This window comes from Ctenocephalides felis, unplaced genomic scaffold, assembly GCF_003426905.1.
Source record: "Ctenocephalides felis isolate EL2017-DRISC unplaced genomic scaffold, ASM342690v1 CF-g0.4_SCAFFOLD_01886, whole genome shotgun sequence".
NCBI lineage: Eukaryota > Metazoa > Arthropoda > Insecta > Siphonaptera > Pulicidae > Ctenocephalides > Ctenocephalides felis.
In genome coordinates, this window is record NW_020538040.1 from 82,430,968 (window position 1) to 82,456,233 (window position 25,266).

Sequence of the window (25,266 nt, forward strand, 5' to 3'; positions counted from 1 at the left end):
ACATAAATAAATTTAAGATACAATGTATTAGCAATATTTTGGCTGGTTACGTTTGATAAAAACTGTACAAATGATATTACAAAATTATATATTTTTATATAAAAATACAATATATACATATAATACAAATAATAAAGTCAGTATATATCATATGAATGAAATGAGATAATAGAAAAGAACTGGCCAATATGAGAAAGAACTAAACTACTATCAAAAGTGCATGCATTAATAATTAAAAATAAATATAATGTTACAAAATGCGCGATGATTCAAAATATATTGTGTAATGTAATGGCTGTTTATGTGCTTATATAATAGCTTATTCCATTCAGTAAATCGACACACTAATTTTACGCGGAAGAGAAGATCTTCGAATTTGAAGCACTATTAATGTTGAGTCCATGTTGAGCAATTCGTGTGTGACTGATCGTGAGTACAATAACTATCAAGAAGCTATCATTAAGTTTTCTGCAAAAAGGAGACAACACATTTCTTTGAATTTTCTGTGCATTTGTTTTTATTTTTCTTTAGGCAATCACTTCATGTTATTAAAAACCATTCCGCATGCTAATTATAAACACACGATTATTGTGAGATTATTATAAAACACCATTCAATAATCCTCCGACCATGTTTCTGTGACATAATTGACGCCAACGTAAATTTTTAAATCAAGACAATAACTCGTCAGCTCACTAGCTGTTATCAATCGAAAATTTACGCAAGCATTTTACCGGTCACCAAAACTATGGAAGAAAATTATGCCCAAGCGTCTTAGCTTGGCATTTATATCTTATATAAAACTAATTATTTGCTTGATCTTTCCTGGCCATATGAATGCGCATATCCATAAATACTCGGAAAACATACTAATATGTACGCAGCTGTGCTGTACGGTGGTATAATTATTACCCTACGCGGATATGTCTGATGTAATACTTTCTCTGTGACTCGGCGGAGTCTTCTTCCTGAAGATGCACACAGCACTATTGCGTATACAGACAATATATTTATTCCAAGACAAAGATAAAATTAAATCAATAATATTCATGATAATAAATAAAATACTGCAAGATTTTCAATTTCTATCACAAATTATTTGTAATTACTAATGGCTTCTCTTAAACAACCTTCGTTAATACTGCAATCAATCATGTCTACTTTTAGTTACGTTTCTATACATATACATGTGCACTAATTGTAAGATCACAATTGTTTTATAGTAATTCAATAATTACTTTCCCACCCACTCAACTATTAAATGCAAAGCAGTGATTTTTATGAATTATGTTATTTACAAACTAAATTTTTAAATTATTAGAATGCTACAATAAATAGTTAATTTGTCGAGATACAAAAACTGGCAATGACACGATCTGTAGATGATTCGTCAGAGCATTAACGCCCTAGGTTAAATCTATAATCGTTGTAGTTGTTTCCTGTTTGTTGTTGTTGATTGTACTGCTGTTGGTATTGAATGTTTTGTGCGAGTTGATTATTGAGATGTTGTTGATTATATTGTGCATGGAATGGTTGTTGGAAAATGTGATGGTGCTGTTGGAAATGCTGCACGCCTTGTTGCGGCTGCGGCTGCTGCTGCTGCTGTTGCAGTTGATAATTTGGATTATTATTGTGCTGAAAGAATTGCTGCTGTGTTTGGTACTGACGCTGCTGCTGGAAAGGTTGATACTGCTGCTGCTGATTGAATGGTTGTGGGAAAAAAGAGTGAGGTTGTTGAACAAGGTGCTGATCTCGCTGCTGCGATTGATAGTTAAAATATTGTTGTGGGTTGTTATCCAGCCTGCGGTCTAAGGTCGATTCGACCGACTGCAATATCTGAACATTGGTCCGTCCTATATCCAATGCGCGATTGTTTCGATCGAATTGATTGTGTTGCGATATTTGTGATTGGATCGGCTGAACTGATTGCGCGATGCGACTGAACTGATTGTGAATTGGCGGACGAAATGTGGTCGGTTTTACGTTGGCGTCAAATGCATTATTATTGTTGAACTGTGTTTGCGAATGCGATTGATAGTCGATTTGTGGCTGTGCGCGCGAATTATGGTGACGATGGTGGTCGTTGGCGTTTTCGAAGTTTGATGGCGAAAAATGATGCAGACTTTTCTGTAACAACAGAAAAGAAACAACTCCTAATGGGATTCAAGTGACATTTTGCATGAAGGAAAACAAGTATTAGGATTTTATTTCACACTGGATTGGAGTCTGGTTGATAAAAAAGTAAAAATCTAATCAATTTAAGTATATACAATATTTTACTTTGTTAATGAGATTAGTCTAATAAAAAATATCAACATATATGTAACCACAATCCAATTTGAAAAAGATTAGTTTATACATTGAACATGCCATAAATGTGAACACTCAACAAGAAAGATATAATATCTTACATCTATACATGTATATATACAAAATGCACATACATACCTTCATGCATCATAATTTACATATAATCTTAAAATTAATTACCCAAAATAAATATTTACAGTAAGACTTGCATCTTAGAAGTTCAATGACATGTTCATAAATAGTTTGCAATGTATTTAAAACACACAAATTTAATTATGTAAAGATATAAAAACTAAACGCAATGAATATTATTTACACAATGCAGAAAAAATGCTAATTTTCAAATAATAGCTATTAATAGATCAAGGTAATAAAACAAACAAGCAACACAAAAAATTAAACTATTAATACTTGAGCTAATTTCTGTTTTAATCGTATTATACATAATATGCGAACGAGTTTTTCGAGCTAGCTATTTTTTGTATATCGCGTGCACATGAAGTCCAGAATTACTGCACGCAATGAGGCACGACTAAAAATCGGAACAAAACTACATGTACCGGTATATTCCATCGAACGAACTCTAGGCATGTTGATTAAAATTGTATTGTATAACAAAATAAAAAAATTATCGGAAATATTTGAAACAATCACCCGCTTGCAGTTTCAAAATCATGTGACTCCGAATACTAGCAACCCTTGCATTTTAGTTTTACCAATGCGGTAATTTTTCATTTTTTTGTTAGAAATAGTGCAAGTTGAAAATATTATGCAAAATATATTAGTAGTCTTCGCATAAAAATGCATATATAAATGGTATATAAAACGTTACTAGTACTTTTTTAGATTATGAACTTTTTTATTACTTTACATTAGAGTTTCTATTAGGATTCATACAAGACATTTTCAATCTTGGCTCTAGCTATTTGTAGGTGTATAAAATAAATAGAAATATAGATAATTGTTAAGGGCAAAAGGGGAGACTAGGTACGGTTGTGCAAGATATGGTAGTGACAGTCGCAATAACATCTAAACTATACTGATGGAACAAGTTTCCGTTACTGCATTGCATCTAAAGAGACAAAAAGGATTCTTGGTTCGATTTCTTTAAATAATAACTGTTACTTTTATACAGATAGTTCACTTTGTTTTTCATTTTGCTGTAAGTGGCATGTGGTTGTGGGTCTTGTTTTTCACAGATAAAGAAAAACCTAACTTTACTATTTTAAGACAAAATACGAAGAGGAAAAGAAAAGGAAAATTCAATATAAGTAAACAAAAATTTCACAAAGATTCCTTATTAACAATTTTGAAAAATTATATTTTGCTCTATACTTTTATATTATATTCAGAAGCTCTGTTTGAATTATTATTATGTATCGTTTGGTAACATATTTCTGACAGTTAAAGTCGTTATAAACCACTTTGGTGTTGATTTTTTGTTCGATTTCTTTAAACAATTACTGTTACTATTATACAGATAGATCACTTTGTTTTTCATTTTGCTGTAAGTGGCATGTGGTTGTGGGTCTTGTTTTTCACAGATAAAGAAAAATCTAACTTTATTATTATAAGACAAAATACGGAGAAGAGGAAAGGAAAATTCAATATAAGAAAACAAAAGATTTCACAAAGATTCCTTATTAACATTGTTTGAAAAATTATATGTTGCTCTATATTGTTATATTATATTCAGAAGCTTTGTTTAAATGTTGTGACACTCGCCCTTTACTTGGGTAATTTGATTTTATGACTAATCCATTGTCTTCAATGACAGTAAGGACGAAGTGCGACGTTCAAATTACCATTTAATATACTTTTCTTCCAGATCAAAAAAAAAACACAATCGTACAGTCTCTCCTATATAATTTATCTAATATCGCATAATAAAAATTAATAAATTTTCATACCAATTTTAAATTAAATAAATATTTTGAAACCTTTCAATAATATATCTGTGATACGCTGTATATAATTTAATTAAAGTGCTAAAGTAACGTTATCGCATGAATCGCATGAATTGCGAATAAATAATTCAGAAATATCCAAATATCGATTGGATGCTGTATGATCAATTAAGGCTGTTTTAATACGCGTTATTACGATTTTCTGCGAACGCGCGTTTTATGGTCTGTAAATAATTATATATTATTCGCAGTGGCACGCTTCGGCGATTTGTGCCGCTACGTGCGCATGGTCAATGCGCTCGTAAATACGCGATCAAGTTCACGTACAAATTTTATATACACAATAATAGATATATAGTTTCATGGTACAACACTATAATATTTACACAAATCATAAAAGTTATTTGTTTTGCCAACAATAATTCCAAACTGCCAATTTGCTCTGAAATCATTTAAAAATACTGTTAGCGACATCGTAACGATATGAAATAAAATCGCTGCCGGCATTTAAAAATGTCACATAAATGCTATATTTTTCAATTAAATTTACGTAAACTATAGTTTTTCTATTATTGAAAACGTATTAAATACGATATGATTTATAACGAACAATTTTAAATTACCGCATTATCACTTTTCAAAAATCAAGTTCACATAACGCGTCAATAAAGTACCTATACAAACTAAACAACAATGTAAAAAAATTGCGTAAACTGCATTTATATGAGCAAATAGTACTATAAACATATGCAAAAGATTTTATGATATAATAGTCATGAATAAAATTTGGATTCAACTAAAATAAATTACGTTTTGTAAATTATTATGGCAATGGAAACCAGCTAATACTGTGAAATTCTAAAAAATATAATAGAGACATTTATTTTTTGAAAAATGTACATTAACTGCAGAAACTTTAGTCGAAAAGGATTCGGAAACGTGATCAGCACAAAATATTTACATCAAAAATCATAAAAAGCAGCAAATAGCGATACGATAAATTTGTAGTAGGCGAGGCTGGGTACGGTTGTAACGGCAGTAATAGTCGTCATGGGATCGCCCGTAGGTAAACGGTTAAGAGCGATGGGACTTGAATCAGAGGTCCCGGGTTCGATACCCACTTCGAGCAGCCTGTTGACAGTTCACGATTTTTACTTGAAAATATAGATAGTAATATGTTTCCAAGTGAAAATAGCCCACACCCGGCATTGCTGTACCAATAAAAATACTCGCCCTATTACAGAAATTGTAATAATAATATATATCATACAGAGAGTGACAACTGATTGGGTTGCCATTTGTCAAACAGACTAGTATTAAGTCAAATTAGCACAACAGCTTATAAGACTATTGGGTTCTGATTGCTGTTCAAAAATAACTAAAAAAAACAGTCGACATAACAGCAAAACTACACTGATTTACATAAAGGGTCCAAGCGGAAAAAAAGTTCCCATTATGGCCTTCAGTTGGCGCTCTAAGTTAACATGATCTGTAGACCGCATAGCTTTTAAAGAGTCAAAAGTAAGTTTTTCCGTTCGATTTCTTTTAAGAATAACTATTACTTGTATACAGATAAATTACTATGTTTGTAAAACATTAGTAGTTAATTACCAGCAATCAGTTTTTGTGAAGATAATTTAGCTCGATTATAACGATATTTTGTCTCCAAAAGTGTGCGTTGGGTAAAGATGAAACAATAAACTTTTTAACACAACTAATCCAAAATGCAAGGAAAGGGAAAATTCAGCGTAAGAAAAAAAAAGTTTTGCAAAGATTTCTTATTGACTTTGTTTGAAATATTATATTTTGTTATATATTGTTAAAGTAAATTCATGAGCGTTGTGTAAATGGTTATGCCGTGTTGCGTTACATATTTATGGCAATAAAAGTCGTTATAAATCATTTTGGTGTCGCCAATTTATTGTTTTACCAACAAGTGTTACTTATTGTTTTTTAATCCATTTTTATTAAGGCTGATCAAAATAAAGTGGCACAACCGTACCTAGTCTTCCCTATAGTACCGTTTGTTTATTTGTATATGTAACATGTCAGTTAAATGATAAATAACACACGATTTATGGAAAAAATTAATGAGTACGCCATGAGCTTGCAACTGCACTTATTGCCATTAATTCAACATTACCCGAGTCAAAATAAGAAATCTAGTTTTATAACATACCATTATTCCTTCGAGAAATGAAACTAAACAAGGAGAAAACACTAGTTCCGGCTAGTTTTACGGCCAATCTTAAGACTCGGCAGATCTCTCATATGATACCGACATTACTTAGCAATTCCTGCAGCATCGCGACCGCTAATAAAACGAAACTTTGACTTTTCCTGCAATTGTATAAAACTCTCCAGTTCACGTCCGTGCTCTTGAACATTTTGCAGATTAAAACCTCGGTGATATGAAATGTTAAATTAAAATTAAATCTTAAACGACACCTGCACTTTTTCCCTTGCGCTAGTAATTTTTATAACGGTATTCATTTTAGTCTTAATAATGTTGTATGACTATGCATTAAAACAAGGCTATGACATAGCATTATGTACGCATGTATTTACTTTCTAATTTTGCGGTTAATTAGATAAAATAATTGCAACTGGATATAAGAGAATCTTATTCCGAAGTGAAAATTTGTCAATAGATAATACAATTCTAACTATGGTAACTAGATGTAATAAAGTTATGAATATGGAGGGCTCTAATCGATTTAGATATTTAATGGTATGATATAAGTCTTGCTAATCTATATTATATATATATATTCTAATGCTCCCTAATATAATATCAGCAACAAATACACCTACCCTCGTTCAATATGATGTGCAGAGTGCAACATACCTATAACCGTGATGTAAGTTGAACATATCGTTTTAACTTAGAATTACAAAAATTAATGATCAATAAATATGAAAAAAAATGCACGCAAAATAATCTATATACTATATACAACTTCCACTTACTTGAGGACTGACACCCAGCATTTTAAGTGACGGAGGAACATTCATTTGAGAAGGAATCTGTACGTGTCCGAAGTCCACGGTAAAGGCTTCACACCACACACCGAAATGCCCAATGTCGAAAACTGTTAATTCTCCAGGTAAAGTTAAAACGATCGTTTTGCGATCGTATTTCCGCAATGGGACTTCTTTGCCATTTTCGTCAGGAATGCGAATGCCATTTGGAGACGGTTTTGGTCCACGGCCTACCCAAAACTTTGCATCTGAAACAAAATTCGCATTATATATATATATATATATATATATATATATATATATATATATATATTCGTCAGTAAAATAATTATATAACAAAGTAGCCAATTTACCAATTTAAGGAATCAATATATATTGGCAAATATTCACTTAGTACATGTCAATTGCCAGTTCTCAATTTATCACACAATTGCAAAACAAGTATAAAAAACCATTTAAAAAAGTCTCACTTCTAATGTAGTATATACATACTATATTAAGTTTTACTTTTCTATTGCGTTCTTATTATGGTGTGTATATTTCTGTTATATATTTGCTAAGGTTTAACGACTTTACAATTTTGAAATATATTCCGATCAAAATAAGTCATCTCAATGCAGTCTAGGTTATAATAATTAAAATAAATTATAAGGTTTAATTCTCCACTTCAGTAATAAATTATTTTTTTCAATGAGTTACATTATAATTTTCTAGTAATTTTATAATTTATTCTCTTATACCGGTAATGTATTACCGGTAAAATATAAAAATACAATCCAAATGCAAAATAACAATATACATATACTCGTAGATGCAAATCTACTATATGATGTGCTTGGCAGTAGCTTATTCCATAATTATTTTAGCGGTTTTAAAATATATTTTTTTAATTCATTACGAACATCTTTCAATAAATTCATCCACATAATATACTATATAATAGCTTATGGAACAATAAAACGGTATAATTAAATAGTTTTTAAATTTTATAAGTTATTACTGCCAATAATATTTTTATAACTAAATACTGCCAAAAACGAGCTATGTCATAAAAAGTCTATATTTATATAAACAAATATAAAACAGATATTCCAATGAATATTCAAGAAAAGTTGATTATCAGTTACTAATAACGCAAAATTCGAAAAGGTGGTCTTATAACTAGTTATGCTGTCGTGCAAACTATTAATAACCAATAATTCGATACATTAACATAAATTACTTTAAATAGCCAAAGAAGCCAAGTTACAAGTTGAATTAAAAAAAAACTAGACATTAATGCCAATCCGTGTCATTGCTAATAAATGTAGAATGTTGATCAAATGCAATAAAAAGCAACCGAGAATTATGTATAATTACACGTGTGCCATGTGTTTTGTAACATGCTATTAAAATACACTACAAATCATGTGTTACATACGCCACAATTAATTCCTCGGTTCGTAAATCTCAACTGCTTTTACTATGACCTGTCACAAAATACAACAACCGCAGACTCAAGATTGATTGTCAATCAATGCTGATGATGGCTAGCGATAATAATACATTTAAAATTTATTTGCACTGCGATTTATTTACGCTTGACAAATATGTTTTTACATCGGCATAGTCACGAAAAACTTTCACCGATGGCAATTGTTGACTTTTGAATTTCGGTGCCGAAATTCAACCACCGATTCTGCACGTGTTTTAATTTTGGAACTCGAATTGCAAACCCGTGTAAATTGACAATGACATTTGGTGTAAATAGACCGACACGAAGCACGAGTGGAATTCTATCTGGTTAACCAACGGAGATCGTTTTTTCTGTTGTTTTGTTTTCAATTTCCCTTTGATTAAAAGAAAGAGATTGACGTATATTTTTAAATCAACATTTAGCACTCGATTCTAATTTAAAACAATTCATGGCCTGCGGATTGAAAACAAAATCATTCGCACTAATTAACGCTGGACATTCGAACAATCCTTTTTTTGACTATAAATCAAAATAAAACGAGACAAAATAGATAAAAAAACATGCGACAGTTTACATATCATATATTTTTATTTACCGTAAGAGAGTAAACTACAAGTTCAGTTCTAATTAATATCTGGAAAAAAAAATTCAAATTTTGACTATATATATATATGTTTATAAGTATATATCTTCGACTTTCTTCATAAAAAAATATTTGTAGCAATATCACTTTTATCATAAAAATGTGATTAGATAGCGATCTTTATTGGGTTTGCAATACACCTTACGTTTTATAAATTTTAACCATTTTTAACTAAGCAAACATTTTTATGGACATTTGAAAAACGTGATATAGTTTAAAAATCGATAAAATAACTTTAAAATTGCATTATCTATTCTTAAAATAGAAAAACAGATCCATTTCCAGACACCCTTTATATAAGCAAAATACTGCTGATTTTTCTATTTTATCTTTCTATTCTTAAAATAAAAAAACAAATCCATTTCCAGACACCCTTTATATAAGCAACCAAAATACTGCTGATTTTTCTATTTTGTATACTTCCTTAAATGCTTTAACGATAATTTATTAGCTGCTAGATATACGTGTGAAACATGTACAATATTTATATAGATTAACTACATCTTAGTTCATGTATAAAAAGTGTAAGCAGAAATTGTTGTCGTTTTTTACATTATGGTGTATACGAAAAACAATTATAATTCAATATTTAACAATAAATGAGAAATAGCTTCAAAATTTAATATATTAAAATAATATGATGCAATCAACATAGAAATTTTAAACAAAACACTACACAGAAATTATACAGAGAATGCAAACTAAAATGAGACATAAAATATCGAGAACAATACTCGACTCTCCCTGGTATGTCACTAATCAAACTGTCTACGGCGATCTGAAAATGTTGACTATGTACGAAATCTACCTAAACCAACAAAATATTGCAACAGATTTGAGATGTACCTAAATGAATATTCAAAGGACATCCTTAGCCCCCGCCAAAACTCAAGTTTAAAGAGAAAATGGCCTCTAGATAATAAAAAATTACAATAAATAAAGATACACCTAAGTCTGTTTTTACACGGTCTTTTTGTACACGGTTTTGATATAACACGGTTTGAAAATTGAATAGTTTTAATTTTTTTACACGATTTTATTCCATTTAGCATGATTTGAAATTTTATGTACTTAAATTTTTTTGTCAAATTTAATTTTTGCGAAGAATGTTCATATCACAAAAAAGTATTTATGAAAGAAAAAAGTCTGAAACCATCGATAGTATCGATAGTTTGCGAACACTAGCTTAAAGATTTAAGTAAATTCCCCTTTAGTGCGTACAAACAATTTTTACTGGTCAAAGCAAATGTGAATAGCACTAATTTAGGGGAATTATTATTAAAATAAACATGAATTCTTGTTCTTGAAAATACTTGTTTTTCACTAATTTTAATAGGTTTTAGAGAGTAGGACAAATCACCCATTTTTGTATAAGATCAATGTCTTTTTTTACACGGCTTCTTCTGGAACCAATCTCCGTGTAAAAACAGACTTAGGTGTATACATTTTAAACAACATATTGAAAGATAGATCAGTAGATCCTATCTTATTTGAACATTCACTTGGTCTTCACTTTCGTTTATAAAAATATTGTAATTTTTCTGATTGCTAAATTAATCTATTACAATAATAACTAGTTGGTATTGGTATTTTGCCTTGAGGCAAGTTATATGAACTTCCCGAAATGTGTAAATAATCGGCTTAATCAATAAAAAATAAATTAATTTATGTGTGATTAAAGTATGAAAACGAACGAACACGTTAACTCGGAATATATTCTAAGAGCAAATTTTCAAAAATCAACACTTTTTATAATTAAAGCAGTTACCGTAGGACTTTAATAGTTTAGTATATTCATTAAGACCAAGTACTCTATCGTATATTATATCGTATATTATACCAAGTAAATCGTCTAATTTTAATTTTAACAAACGTCAAAAAAAACTACTCATGTTGTCAAACTTTGATGAATTTTTACAATTAAACTACTTGTCGTAAGGCCGTAATATTTCAGTAAGTTCTATAAGACCATGATATATATCGCCAAAAAAAGTCCAATAAAAATCGGCTTAATTTCTTTTCAACAGTTGATTACAAGAAAACGGCTTGGTAGATTTTCATCTAAAACTAATCAGTATCATGTCCAACTAATATCTTTCGAACAGTTTGTGATTTTTCAAAATCGATTCGGTAGTATGAGCTTAAATGTGGACGAAACGTTTAACACTTTTCTCTAAACGACAAAGAAACGGCTTGGCAGATTGTCGCACAAAACTGACAAACGATAGTCCTCATCGAGATACATCGAATGGCTTTTAAATTTTTGAAATCGGTCCAGCCGTTTTTGAGAAATCGTTTTTTTTGGTGAAAACAAACTTCTTCGGGAAGTTGATAATAACAATACATGATTACTTGAAATGGCACTATCAAATATTATAGAAATAGCTTCAGAATAATGCTAGTTTCATACTCACCGGGTGCTTCACCATCGTAGCTAAAGTTAGGTACAAGTAGAGTCTGAGCGTCCACAATAACAATGTTGTCAGAGGAAACTCCATGGACTCCGGATAGTCCAGAGATCTTCTGTGGCTTCGGGAATTCAAATCCTTTTGGTATGCGAACATCGCCAAAATTGACGGCAAATTCATCGCACCAAACAGAAAACCAGCGTATGGAGTTAAGCGTCTGTCCCTCTGGTAGCGAAAGCGTGATGTCTTTGTCGCGGTAACGACGCAACACGCCGGTACTACCGCGCTCATCCCGCAAACGGAAGCCGTTCGATCCGGGCGCCTTCGAAGTGCCGGCGTAGAAGTAAGCGGCTGAAATATGATACAGGGTGAGTAATGATATGTCGTTAATGTTATAGCAGGAACATATTATGTAATTTAGATACACGTTTGATAAGTTGATACATTACTGTATAAGCTTAGATTTTTTGATAGTCATTGTTGCTTTTATACCAGATCACGTATTGAATCCAGCGTCGAGCAAAGAATTTTTGAAGTGAAACTTCTTTACGCGCGACTAGGGTGTAAATCCCTACAAATGCAACGGAAGTGCGTTACGGCAGAGTCGAGTGCCAATGATTCGTCATTCGCTCTCGATGATATCATTTCTATATGGGTCGAATATGATTAGTCGTTGTGTATGTGAATAGAGATCTGTCGTTGTATGCGTACCGATACCAACAAGGAAATCGGCATAGATAAATAAACATTTTACATCGTAGTACAAATGTTGATTTAATGAAAAATGCCTGAATCAGAAGAATATTTTACCCTGTTCCTTGAAAATAATTAAACAAATTAAACATTTGTACTTAACGTAAATTTATTGATTAGAAATTATTTCTATATTATTCGTAGTTTCTATAAATCTTTGAAGTTACTAAAATGAAAAATATTTTTTAGGCAAGACAGATATTACAGCTGTTTAAAGAATGATATATCGCCAGCTAAAAAGTAAAAAAGATACACGCAGTCAATGAATGTATGTTAATTTTAATTACATGAAGTTCTTCAAACATAATTACATTATGAGTGAAGTTGCGAAAACAATATTTGTTTAGGCGTTGTTTAACATAATCCACTGTGTGAACAAATATTATCGAATTTATTAATCAACAATTAATTCATTTCTCTAATGAAGGTTCATTTCTAAATACTAATTACAATGACAAACCGATCATGTCATATTTGAAGTATGACTTTAATTACATTTAGTTTTTAAATATTATACTTATTTTTAATGCTATTATAAATATATAACTTATAATTCATCATTATATAAATGTGAATAATAGTTTATTTAACTTTGTACAGTAGCAAATAAGTTTTACTTCAACCGTGTGTGATTCTAACGCGCACTCTAGTCTCTAATAAACTAGTTCGCCCTTCATTCGGGGTATTTAATTAAACTTAATAATACACCTATTTAGGGTAAAACGAGGCTTAAAGATCCGCGTATAAGTCGACTACCAATATTTCAAAAACAAGTAAAGATGAGAATTTCACAACAACATTTGAAAGTAGAGGAAAAAATGTATAACCAGCCATCACCTTGATTCCTAAGACGTCGCTATCGGGAAATAAACGACAATATTTAAAAATCAGTAACAAAAGAATTTCTTTCGTTGATCGTTTTTTCTTTTTGGTTGTGAGCACTGTTTTTCAATTTACGGAACCTTAATATAATTTTTTAATCAAAGTTATTCAGTTATTTAATAAAATGTATTGTTAAGTTAGATTCAACAGTTTTTTCATATCTCACCTATAAAAACTTATACGTGAGTGGAGTAAAAAGGACTAACATAACATTACCCTGACAAAGGTGTAAACAATAAACAATAGCAAATAAAAAAGTAAATTAAGTTAAAAAAGCAATTTTACAAGAGATAAATTAGATAAATAATTATTCCAACTCCGCTGATGAATATTTGTGGAAAATTACCAGATAAAGGTTATATTCTGTGTTATTTCTGTGAAAAATTTACCTATAAAATTTATATTTTGCATTGTTTGGATAAATATTTCGTAAAATCCCTTATAAATTAAAAATAAGACATAGGACCTGTTTGCCCCCTGTCCGTCCCATTTTACCCAGTAAAAAGGAGCGGTAACAAATTTTTGAAAAACAGCAAAAACAGCATGTATACAATGATGAATTAGCTGGGCTTTACTGAACATAGGTAGATAGTTTTTGTTTGATATGTATAATTTGTTGTGATATATTTGGTTTGGTTTCACAATATAATTGCTCCATGTCAAATTGGACCTTTGGGCCCCTCGCTACTCTATATCAGATAAAATTACTAAAAAATCTTGTGTTTCTTCTTTGCCAATTTTTTAATCATTTTCAAATATTGTGTGATTGCTTTTTGAAGTAGTTTTATATGCACATTGTTTATATTAATTTGATTTAAAAGATGTTATACTATATTATATATTCTGTAAGTAAGTTCGTAACATGTACATATCAAGAATAAAATGACATGTAGTGACAGAAAAGTCTTAGATATTACTTCTTGAACTACAAAATCTATCATTAATCAACTCTGACACAAAAAAATAATTTAGTATCATTAGTAAATTTAATTAAACTAGCGAGAACTATTCGTAGCTTATCAGTATCCATTACAGTTTTCTTCAAAAAAATCTGACACAAAAAAATAATTTAGTATCATTAGTAGATTTAATTAAACTGGCGAGAACTCTTCGTAGCTTATCAGTCCATTACAGTTTTAGCAGTAGTAGCGACAAGTATAATATATAACATACAAATTGCAAAGTGTTAAAAAAATATGCACAGTCAAAAACTTCTTGAAGCATCATACATTCCCGCCGACAACTTTTATTAAAATTACTCACTGCTGTTACAAAACCGCATCGGTCATAGTTCAGATATTACTCACTTACATCAACAGACAACGGTAAAAACAATTTATTACAATTCTCTATAAAAAGTGGTATTTTGCTATCTAGACAGATTGTCTGCTGATAAAAAATGTTCTGTTAATTGAAACTGGTACTCGCACACGCTATGTAGCCTTGGTACATATAAAATAAAAATATACAGATGAAAAAATTAAGCACAAAATGAGTGATTATGATTGGGATATGTACATAATAAAAACAATTAATACACAATATGTGTGTTACGAGATACAACGCATAGATTTGTATCTCGACCTAAAATATGATTCATATTGAACTAAACTAGTGGTATATGGCAAAATAATAAAACAAATTAAACATTTGTGCCGTAAGTTTATTGATTAGAAATTATTTCTATATTATTAGTAGTTTCTATAATTCTTTGAAGTTATTAAAATGGAAAATATTTTTTAAGCAAGTCAGATATTACAGCTGTTCAAAGAATGAGATTATATCGCCAGCAAAACAGTAAAAAATACAAGCACTCAATGAATGTATGTTAATATTAATTACATGAAGTTCTTCAAACACACTCACATGATCAGTAATGTTGCGAAAACAATATTTGTTTAGGCGTTGTTTAACATAATCCACTGTGTGAACGAATATTATAGAATTTATTAATCACCAATTACTTCATTTCTCTAATGAAGGTTCATTTCTAAATGCTAATTACAATGACAAACCGATCATGTCATATTTGACGTATGACTTCATTAACATTATTGTTTTTAAATATTATACATATTTTTAATGCTATTAAAAATATATAATTTAAAATTTATCAATATATAAATGTGAATAATGGTTGACACTAATAAATGTGTGCATCACGAGTGTTACCTTGTTACAAATAAACATTATTCAAAATTGTTATATGATGTATTTATTTTTACTTAAATGCCATCTTGTACAGTGGGAAATAAGTTTTACTTCAATCGCGTGTGAACCTTACACACGCACTCTTTCTTTGAATCACTCTAATCGGATGCGCTGTTTTCTTAAAAACTTTCCTTCTTTGCACTTTGTGCTCCGTATTTTCGAAACTGCGCTCAATCAATACAAGTCAAATGTTTTTTTAATTATTCTAATCGGCCGCTCCGTTCTCTCAAAATGAATTGTCATTTTTTGCACTTTTTTGCCGTATCTTCATAACCGTAATATTAAAATATATAACAAAAAAATTGTTTTTTGTTGTTCTTAGAAAATATACTTGGATTAAAAAAACGTAAAGTTTATTTTCTGAGTTTTTTGGTCCATACATAGGAATATTTTTCGACATTTAACATCCCTGTAGCATTTTCTGTCCCCTGCATATTTTTGCTAATCAAGTTGTCATTCATAAAAATAATCCCAAACGCTCTCACTTATTTTTTATGTTCAAATTCTATTATTTAATAAAGAGGACCTTTATCAAAGGATCAATCCCCAAATATGTAACTTTATTAAGTTGGTGTTCAAGTACACTTTTCAAATTTACTATCATTACATGTACCATCGTCAAAATTTTAAAAGTCCAATGTTTTTACGATATTGCTGAGTATAAACAATATATGATATAATTCAAGTTAAACTTTTCCCCATTTTCTTTATCAAAATAACCATCATTTAATTTCTATATCATCAATAATTTTATTCTCTTTTTAACTTTATTTTTCATTTTGAATACGGAACATTATATAATCTTGGTACAAGTAATCTGTCTTATTATGTATTTTTAATTATTGTCAATTGAATATCATAATTTTATTGTTAGGATTAATTTCGTCTTAGTGTTATTTTTTTTACTGTAAGAAGTTTTAACCTGTATCCGAATAAACATAATTAAATGAATAAAATATTAAATAAAAAAACACTTCGAAAAAAAACGGAATTAAAATTAATTAAATCATAAATAATATTAATTGATCAGAAAAAGTTATAGATATATATATATATATATATATATATATATATATATATATATATATATTGTTTATAATTTATACGTAGATCAGCACGCATATATAATCACCTGAATGCACATATACCTATAAATATGTAAAATATGATTAACAATGACCTAGTTCGTCTCGCGTTGATTTGGATAATTTATTTCAATCGATGATTTGCATGCAATCAACAACTTCTATGCCGCTGAATTATCTCGTGTTGCAAGTGAAATTGTAGAAAAATTCGTTCGATTTATTTCTAACGTGCACTTTCATGCATCTTGAGTGCTTTATTGTTACTGGAAGTACAATAATTTCACTACTTTAGAAACTTGTATAAAAGTGCAATAACTTATTGTTATTGCTAGGACTACACACGTTTTGCATTAACTACTTAGAAAATGAAGGAAATTTTAAAATCGTCTACAACTTTGAATGTATACAGTTTTCAATTTAAAGTTTCAAAGCTTTTAGTATTAGCAATTTGCATACTGTATAATGTTATGTGTAATATAATTCACATTCATTGCCTATTATACCTCAAAAGAAATTTCAAGTCGTTATTATTATTATTTACGATCGCAGTAAAAAATATTATGCATATTATATAAAACTTGCGGATTTTTTTATTTATGTTGAAATCATTTTCACCATTAAAAACTTTAAAATGCCAAATTTTTCTATCAACAATTACATGTAGGCTCTTAGCAGTCATGAAATAGTCTGGCAATATTGAAAAGTAAAGGAAATTTTTATATTGAATTAAATATGTATAAAGTTATATTCGAATAGTTTATGTTTATAATAATTTATGCAATATTTAAATATATTGGTGCAATAATATATATATAATATTATATTATTATAATTCTATATGAAACATTTATTTGGTCTCCTAAAACAATGAACACCAAAGAGCGAGTAAATAGTATTTGGTTTTCGCTGTTGTCTCTTTTTTGTATTCTTCATATAAAATATTAATAGATTTTTATCATTATCCATGTGGTGAGCATAGTTTACTTGGTAGCGTGTTCGATTCACACGGCAGGAATCTTCGGATCAAATCCTGTCATTGACTTAGAATATCGGAAAAAAATATGTATAGTTAATTTAAAACTAAATAAAAATTGTATTTGTTAAGTAGAAATTGAATAAAAATTAAGAAAAATAGGAATTACAGAATTTGAAAAGCTGAATTGTATTGGGAAGAAAAAATATCAGAATTTGCTGAGATTAAAAAGAAGAATGAAGAAGAAAAAATGGAATGAAGATAGAAGTTGAATAGAATTAGAAATTTGATAGAAAAAAACAAAAATTGAAGAAATTAAAAAAAAGAATATAGAATACGATATATATAGATTAAATGTGATATAAAAATTGGTATAGAATGTAAATAAATAAAAATGTTGGCTAAATGCTCAGAGTAAGCGAGGCCAAATAAAAATTAAAAAAAAAAAATCATTATCCATCTATTCCTTTTTTTTAAAGCTTGAAAAGCTTGTAATTTCGTTTCTCTTTTCTGTAAATAATTTTCTGGCTGATATTCTATTTTTTTTTCGTTCATACTAAATGTTTTCAACTTAATATTAAAGCAAAACTGATTTATCAATGATTTTGTAGATTTTAATCCATTTCACAAATATGTTACTCATGAATATTTAAAAGAATGTTAAACAGTTTCACATACTTACATAACAAACAAAATATTGTGAATTTATTAAAGTTACAGATACAGGTATGGTATATATATATATATATATATATATATATATATATATATATATATATATCGTCATGTTCTACTGATTAATTTTATATATTCGTGCAAATTTTTTGCTTTAATGATAGCGTGATTAAACTGTTGAATGAAGTCTATAAATAAAAGTACTATTTATGGGATATGAAATTAGCTATTTATAAATTACACTAATAAAAGTAAAAATTGGTCTAGAAATATAATAAAAATTAATATCAAAAACTCATTCTTGACGCGTAAAATGATGTTATCATTGCTAATGTTACAAAAACCTCAGACTCTAAAAGTAAAATAATTTATGGTTATTGGTTGCTAAAAAAAACAGCTGCACACATCGTATCGTTTCCTTTTTTCATTGTGCGAATAAATGTATATTCAATAATGCATACTATTTATTGAATATTGCAAAATCAAATTAGAAATTTGAACATAATTTTGAAAACTTTTGAAGTAAAACAATGTGTCCTGAAAAATTACGAATCAAGCATTTGTATTTCCTTTGAAAAAAAAAAACAAAGCTTGAATAAAGATAGTAAAACAATCGTATTACGGTTAATTTTGTTTGATTACTATTGAAGTCAGTTAATATTCATTTTGTAGTTAAATAAAACAATGTTTATTGATTGATTTCCTATAGAACACCATGACTCGAAGAATAATTAAATTGTTGTGTTAGATTAGTTTTTGTATAATATTTCAAATTGAGTATGAATTTTCCAATAGATGTTTTACTACCTAAATAATCAATAGAATTCAAATTTTAACAAAATGTGAAAAAGTACCAAAATACGACGTTGGTTGTTCAAAAATAATAAATAGATAACAGAACATAAGATATTATTGAGATGACATATAATTTAAACAAAGTCAACATGAGACTATAAATATTAATTTTCAGACAGACGCTTCACTTTTTATTTTCAAAATATTAAGTTATATGTATAAAATCTTTGATAATCATCTGTTATTCATTATCAAATCACTTAATCATTATTATGAAAGCTAATAATATAGTTAACAACAAGATTTGTGTGTGAAAAAATTCAATTGATAGTGCACAGCAAGTATTTAGTATTAAAAACAATTAGCAGTATGATTTTCTGATTTGCTATAGAAAAAGTAAACATGATGTTTAGAGAAGATGTGTTAATATGTTACTAAACTCAGTACTGGTTTGCAAAATTTTAACCGGAAAATATTGCTTACACCATTATCAGCTTTTTTATTGTTTTTGAACAGCAATTATAGAACTAAGAACTAAGAGTTGAACTAAGAGACTATAATCTGTTTTAATGATGCATCTCATCAATGCAGCTTTTTAGAAAGCAACTAACCTGGTGATTTTTCTTTTTCTGAAACTGTTGGTATATTTTAACTTGTTGACTATTGACTATTTGCACTTGAAAACATATTATGTTTAATATATGTTCATGTGATGTGAAAACTACTTTGCTCAATTCCGAAGCGAGGATTTGAACTTGTGACTTTGTGATTACAAATCCAGACGAATACCGCGACGCTACAAACATCCCTAAAAATAATGAGATTCTTCTCTATAATCGTGTTATATCAGCGAAATTAATAATAATCGTTTTATGAATTTAACAAGTGCCTTCTTAACTTCTATGTTCAAAAAAAAATACTTTCAAAACAAATCAAAATGTGTATCCGTTTTCAAAATATCTAGTATGCAAATATACCTATAAAAGATTTGTGTAACCACATGCAAATGCACTTTAATAAAAGTCATAAATGCATAGTATGCATTTAGTAAATGCAAATTAAATTTTTATGTAGAGAATGTAATAACTTGCAATTCACCAACTACCGGCTGAGCTGGGAAGTTCTGTTATGCAATTTACATATGTCAGGCAAAACGCTCGATGATTCGCAAATATTTATGTCCAAATACAAAGTTTATTGCTGTCAATAGAATGTCTGACGATAATTGCACTACACCAGCGGTAGACAACTCTGAGAAAAATTATGAAATTTTAAAATCTAAAATAACTGAATTATTTTTTAAAAATCAGTGCAATCCTTTTTGAGAAACTTTGCAAATAGACACACTCACGTCTGATATTTATTGTATTGAAAATTTATAGAATTATCATTTTACAATACTGTATAATTGCGCCAACTTTTGAGGATGTTATTCACAGTTACGGTTCCAAAGTTTAAATGAACAAAATTTGTGATTAACCAGAATAACCACAAAATTGTCATAATTTCACTAAAGCTCTAGGTTGCACTTAAAAGCTTGATTGATTCATATTTCATATCTCATCATTTTATTAAAAAAAAAAACATTCGAACCTAAAATATATCATACATGCAAACTGGTTTTTTAATTACTCATAAACCTTAATTTAATGCACATTTTCTATTCAACTGGTAATAAATTTCAAATATTTTCTAAACCATATTCGAGAAATTTAATAAAAGCATTCTTTTCAAAAGCAGTATTCTCATACATTGCATGTTAAATAAATTTTTTGTTCAAACGAATATTTCTTATATAATTTTGTGAATATAATTTGTATATATAATTTTGTAAATTTATATTTTATTTCTTTCTCTATGGCAATTTCTGGACACCCGTCAAACAAGTATAATATGTAGAAAATAAAGAAATTTTTGAAAAAATCGACTTTTTTGAAAAAATTAAATTTTTTTAATACTTGGATTATTTTGGAACTTTTTTTCAAGCCAATCGTGCTGCACAGCTGTTTTAAAGACGAAATATCATAGCACGTAAAGCGCCGAATCTAAAGAATAAACATTGGTACGGAACCATAGAAACATTAAGAAAATTTGTACTTATTATTAAAATCTTTATAAAATATCTGATAATTTTATATGCATATGAACTTTTTTTACTTTTTTATTGGATCTCCAAAACCGCTGGACCTGCCCTCCCAAAAATCTAATCAGTTTTTTTCGTCAATACAAATGAAATGATTTTGAATTATTCACATCCGGCGCTCTGTTCTCTCAAAAAATAAATTATCATTTTTGTCACATTTTGTGCAGTTCTTCGAAACAACTGGACCTGACCTTGCCGAAAACTAATCAGCATGTCTCCCCAAAATCGTCGACGAAAATTTGTATCCGAACACACAAATACACATATAAATCCATTTTTAAGGTATGCCAAAATGTTCAGAATCCTTTGAAACTTAAAGGTATGTAAAAAAAAATATTTTCGTTTTTTTGCGATTACTATAACTTACTCCACGGGAAGTTGATAAAGGTATCAAATAAAACAAATATAAATTTTTAATAAGAAATTCTGCGAATGAAAACGATATGCAGTTTCAAGAAATGTTTCCGATCACTGTTACTATTCCTCTCATCCCACCGAACCTACTCGTATTACCACTCTTGCATAGCAAACACTTGTTTACTTCAAACACTCATCTAATACATTAATTATTTGCACGGTTAAATAAATGATCAATTAATTAGCATCGCTTGCATTATTTTACAAGTGGGTCAAACACTTTCTCAAACTTCCTTTGACTAATATGCTAACGAATATCGATATGCAGAGACATTAAATATTGTTTATGTATAGCATCGGATCATGAGAATTTTGAATTAGAATAAATTAGCAATTGAAAATAAACACATGTAAGCAAATGTGCGATATTTTTAGAATTTTAATGTATCACTGACTGTGAGAACAGCAATGTTATATACATGAGGTTGATAAATGAAAACAAATTTCCTAATTAGCATTTGATCTACGCATGAGAAGATATACATGAATAGACGTGTATTAATAATACATATGTAAATATATAAATTCCTAATAGCACTGACTGTTTTTTTTTTTTTCATAGAGACATATAGAATTATGTAGAAAAAACTAGAGTGTTATAGGTTATTTTCATTTACTATATTTAATTTTTACAATCAAAACTTTAATCTAATTGTGTTTTTGTGAGAAAATTCATTATTATGACAATATTAAGCTAATTTACTAGCCAATACTAAGCAATTTCAGAAGTAAGGAACATCGCTCATTTACAAAAATCAACAAAATAATGTGAATTTTCTTAAGTAAATCGTTAAGTTTTTTATTCTAAAAGTAAATCATAATCATAAAATATAACAAATAAGTACACGATAGAGTTGTTGTTTGTGAACCAATTTCAACTCAAATCTTAAGAATATATTCGATTATAAACATATTAATGATCAGTATTTTGAAGTAAAATCCGACGGGAACAACTAGCAATAATTGATCTATTATCGTCATTTTTGTAAAAGTTCTTCATTGAATTTCGATCAAAAAGTTTCTTAGCTTATGGTAAAGCTTATATTTATCCGCTCTATCCGCTAAAAAATTTTCAAAACAATTCGTGGATCTTCCGTGGCGAAGGAAAGATTACCATCGACAAAACTAGATTGCACAATCATGGATTCGCATTGTATAAATATTTCTTGATGAGCACACACAGTAAATAGTTCATTAATAATTTGCAGCAAAATCAATTTTAGCAGAACAAATGTAAAGCTTGATTAATGAAATCTGAAGGTAAAACAGTTTCTGAGAGGGAATCGTACAAACATAAATGTAAGTTCAGATTTTGCTAATTTAAAAATTATTTAAAAATATTTTTATAATCATGGACTGATTTAGTGTTATTTGGTTATGAGACTAATATCCAAATTACGTTGTGGGACAAAGGTAATCATTAAATTGTTGTATCCGCTATCATGTTAAAATTTGTATTAAACATATATTTCCAATTGCAAATAGCCGTATTGGTCACAAAAGCTGTGCAAAAAGTGGAAATTAGTTTGACGAAATTGAAATCTAGAACGATGAGTAGAAAGGGATAAGAGAGTACATGCTCTATCAAAGCTAAAAAATATCAAACTTGCTTTTTCAATGAATTGAAAAAGCTTTGACTTTATACAAACGATTGATTTTAAACAAAAATGGTTGAAAAATTTATAAAGACTTTTATAGATGTAATAACTGATTTATATAAATATATTATATATATATATATATATATATATATATAATTATGCCAAATAGTTTAATGTTAATATTAGATGCGGAAAGTGTACATAAAACTCGTAGAATCGTCAAGCGGACGATAATAACGGCTCCAGTTGTGGTGTCGTGCTAGATCCTGCACTTTCATAACACTTTGGAATTGCATTGCTAATTTAATAATTCCTGATACACTACACCCTTTATGATTCAGGATAGAAATTTTATCACACACTATTTGTAAAATTAATGACTTGTCTGCTAAGCGTCGAATATCAAACGGTGTAAAATTTTGATGAAGAGCATGTAAAATTGGGAGTGCACATTTGGCTATGAATAAATATTCACTTTGCGTTGACTCAAATTCAGCACAAAATGATGTGCTTTAAACTTAATAGTTATGACAATAATTTGCATAAAATAAATAAAATTCGTATGACAACCTAATAAAAGAAATATCGTATGAAAATTTGTCGTTTATGAAACTCAAAAAACAGGATTCAAAGATAGCAGTTTAATCAATTGTAATGTTTCACTCATTTTCTTTAGTTAGGCTATAAATCAGATTTACTATTCAACTCGAAGAGAAATACATAAATGATTTTAGAGCTATTATTTTTTTTTTTTTGGTTTTTTACTTCCAAAATAATTTGAATCCATAAAATTATAAAAAACTGCATTTCACAAGTTTAAACAATTAAGATTTTAACTACTCAATATCAATAACTTTAAATTAGTAATTTACATTTGTAGCAAAATTTAGATGAAAAGCAAAATCTAAAGACAAATATTTTTTTAATAAATCCGGATATTAATTTTCTAATAAATCATACAAATTGTTCTATTGTATATTTGGTCACTCTGGATCCGAAAATAAAAATCTCTCTTTAAGAACATTGTAATATATATATATATATATATATATATATATATATATATATATATTAGTTTTCTTCAAGTTAGGTAGCGGGCTTGCCCATAGTTAAGTGGTTAAAACAACTAGATCTAACAATAAGTCAGAAAAGAGTTCGATACCCGTCACGAGCAGCCTGATGTCAACCAGTAGTGACATCGATTATCACTTGGAAATATAGATATCAATATATTATCAAGTGCACTCTATAAAAAGGCATCTCATTTTTGTCATTACAAAAATTGTAATGACAAAATTGATAATAGAGAGATAGGACAACTGTTTGGGTTGCTATCTATAAAACAAGGTAGTTTGCAAGAATTTCATCACAATTGTTCATAGGACTCTTAAGTTCTGATTGATGTCTAAACCAAAAATAGTTATGTAGCAATAACTTGATAAATAGTACTCTGTTGACACAGTCGGTATGGTCTATAGCTCGATTCTGAGTTACATATTACATAAGTTCAAGAGCAGTGGCAATCTTTTTTCAATTGAAATTATTTTTCCTGTATTTTCAAATAAAAACCATCTTTAAATGGCTTTATGTCAGTGTCAGAATCTTGAAACTAAACCAACTTCGCTACGGTTGATAATACTAAAAATTAGTTGTGGTAACATTTATGATCGTATCTCAATCAATGTTCTAAAATTGTGTTTGGCTAAGCACAACTGAAGATCAACACAACAATTTTCTCTGTATGGATCAGCACATTATCAATGCACTAACATTTGGTCTAGAAAGCATAACTTTACGATTGACGGCCGATTATGACAATCTGGAGCACAATTCGGCTCGGCGCGGGCGCCTACTTGTCCAGAGTCGATGCATAATATAATATATATAACTGTCTCGTTACAGATTGTAACTGTATATCCCGAGCTATCAGCTTTACTCGCGATCATGATTATTTGTACCTACACAAATGTGTGTACAGTTAGCGAATTCTCTTCTCCATCGAGGTTTATAACAATTTTATGCCCG

The 25,266-nt window shown here is 29.0% G+C and overlaps 1 protein-coding gene across 2 annotated transcripts in view; it reads right to left on the minus strand.

Moving 5' to 3' along the window:
• Nucleotides 1-264: 264 nt before the first annotated feature.
• The window catches only part of LOC113376513 (protein Skeletor, isoforms B/C), a 36,963-nt gene continuing 11,961 nt past the window's right edge, over nucleotides 265-25,266 (minus strand). Inside the window, exons 3-5 of one of the 2 annotated variants that reach the window (XM_026616460.1) lie at nucleotides 11,713-12,057; nucleotides 7,188-7,447; nucleotides 265-468 (exon numbers count right to left, since the gene is read on the minus strand). In XM_026616460.1, coding sequence (XP_026472245.1) covers nucleotides 460-468; nucleotides 7,188-7,447; nucleotides 11,713-12,057 — 614 coding nt within the window. In that variant the 3' untranslated portion in view covers nucleotides 265-459. Of the gene's footprint in view, nucleotides 2,128-7,187; nucleotides 7,448-11,712; nucleotides 12,058-25,266 lie in introns of both variants that reach the window. The other variant, XM_026616459.1, reaches the window with a different exon arrangement.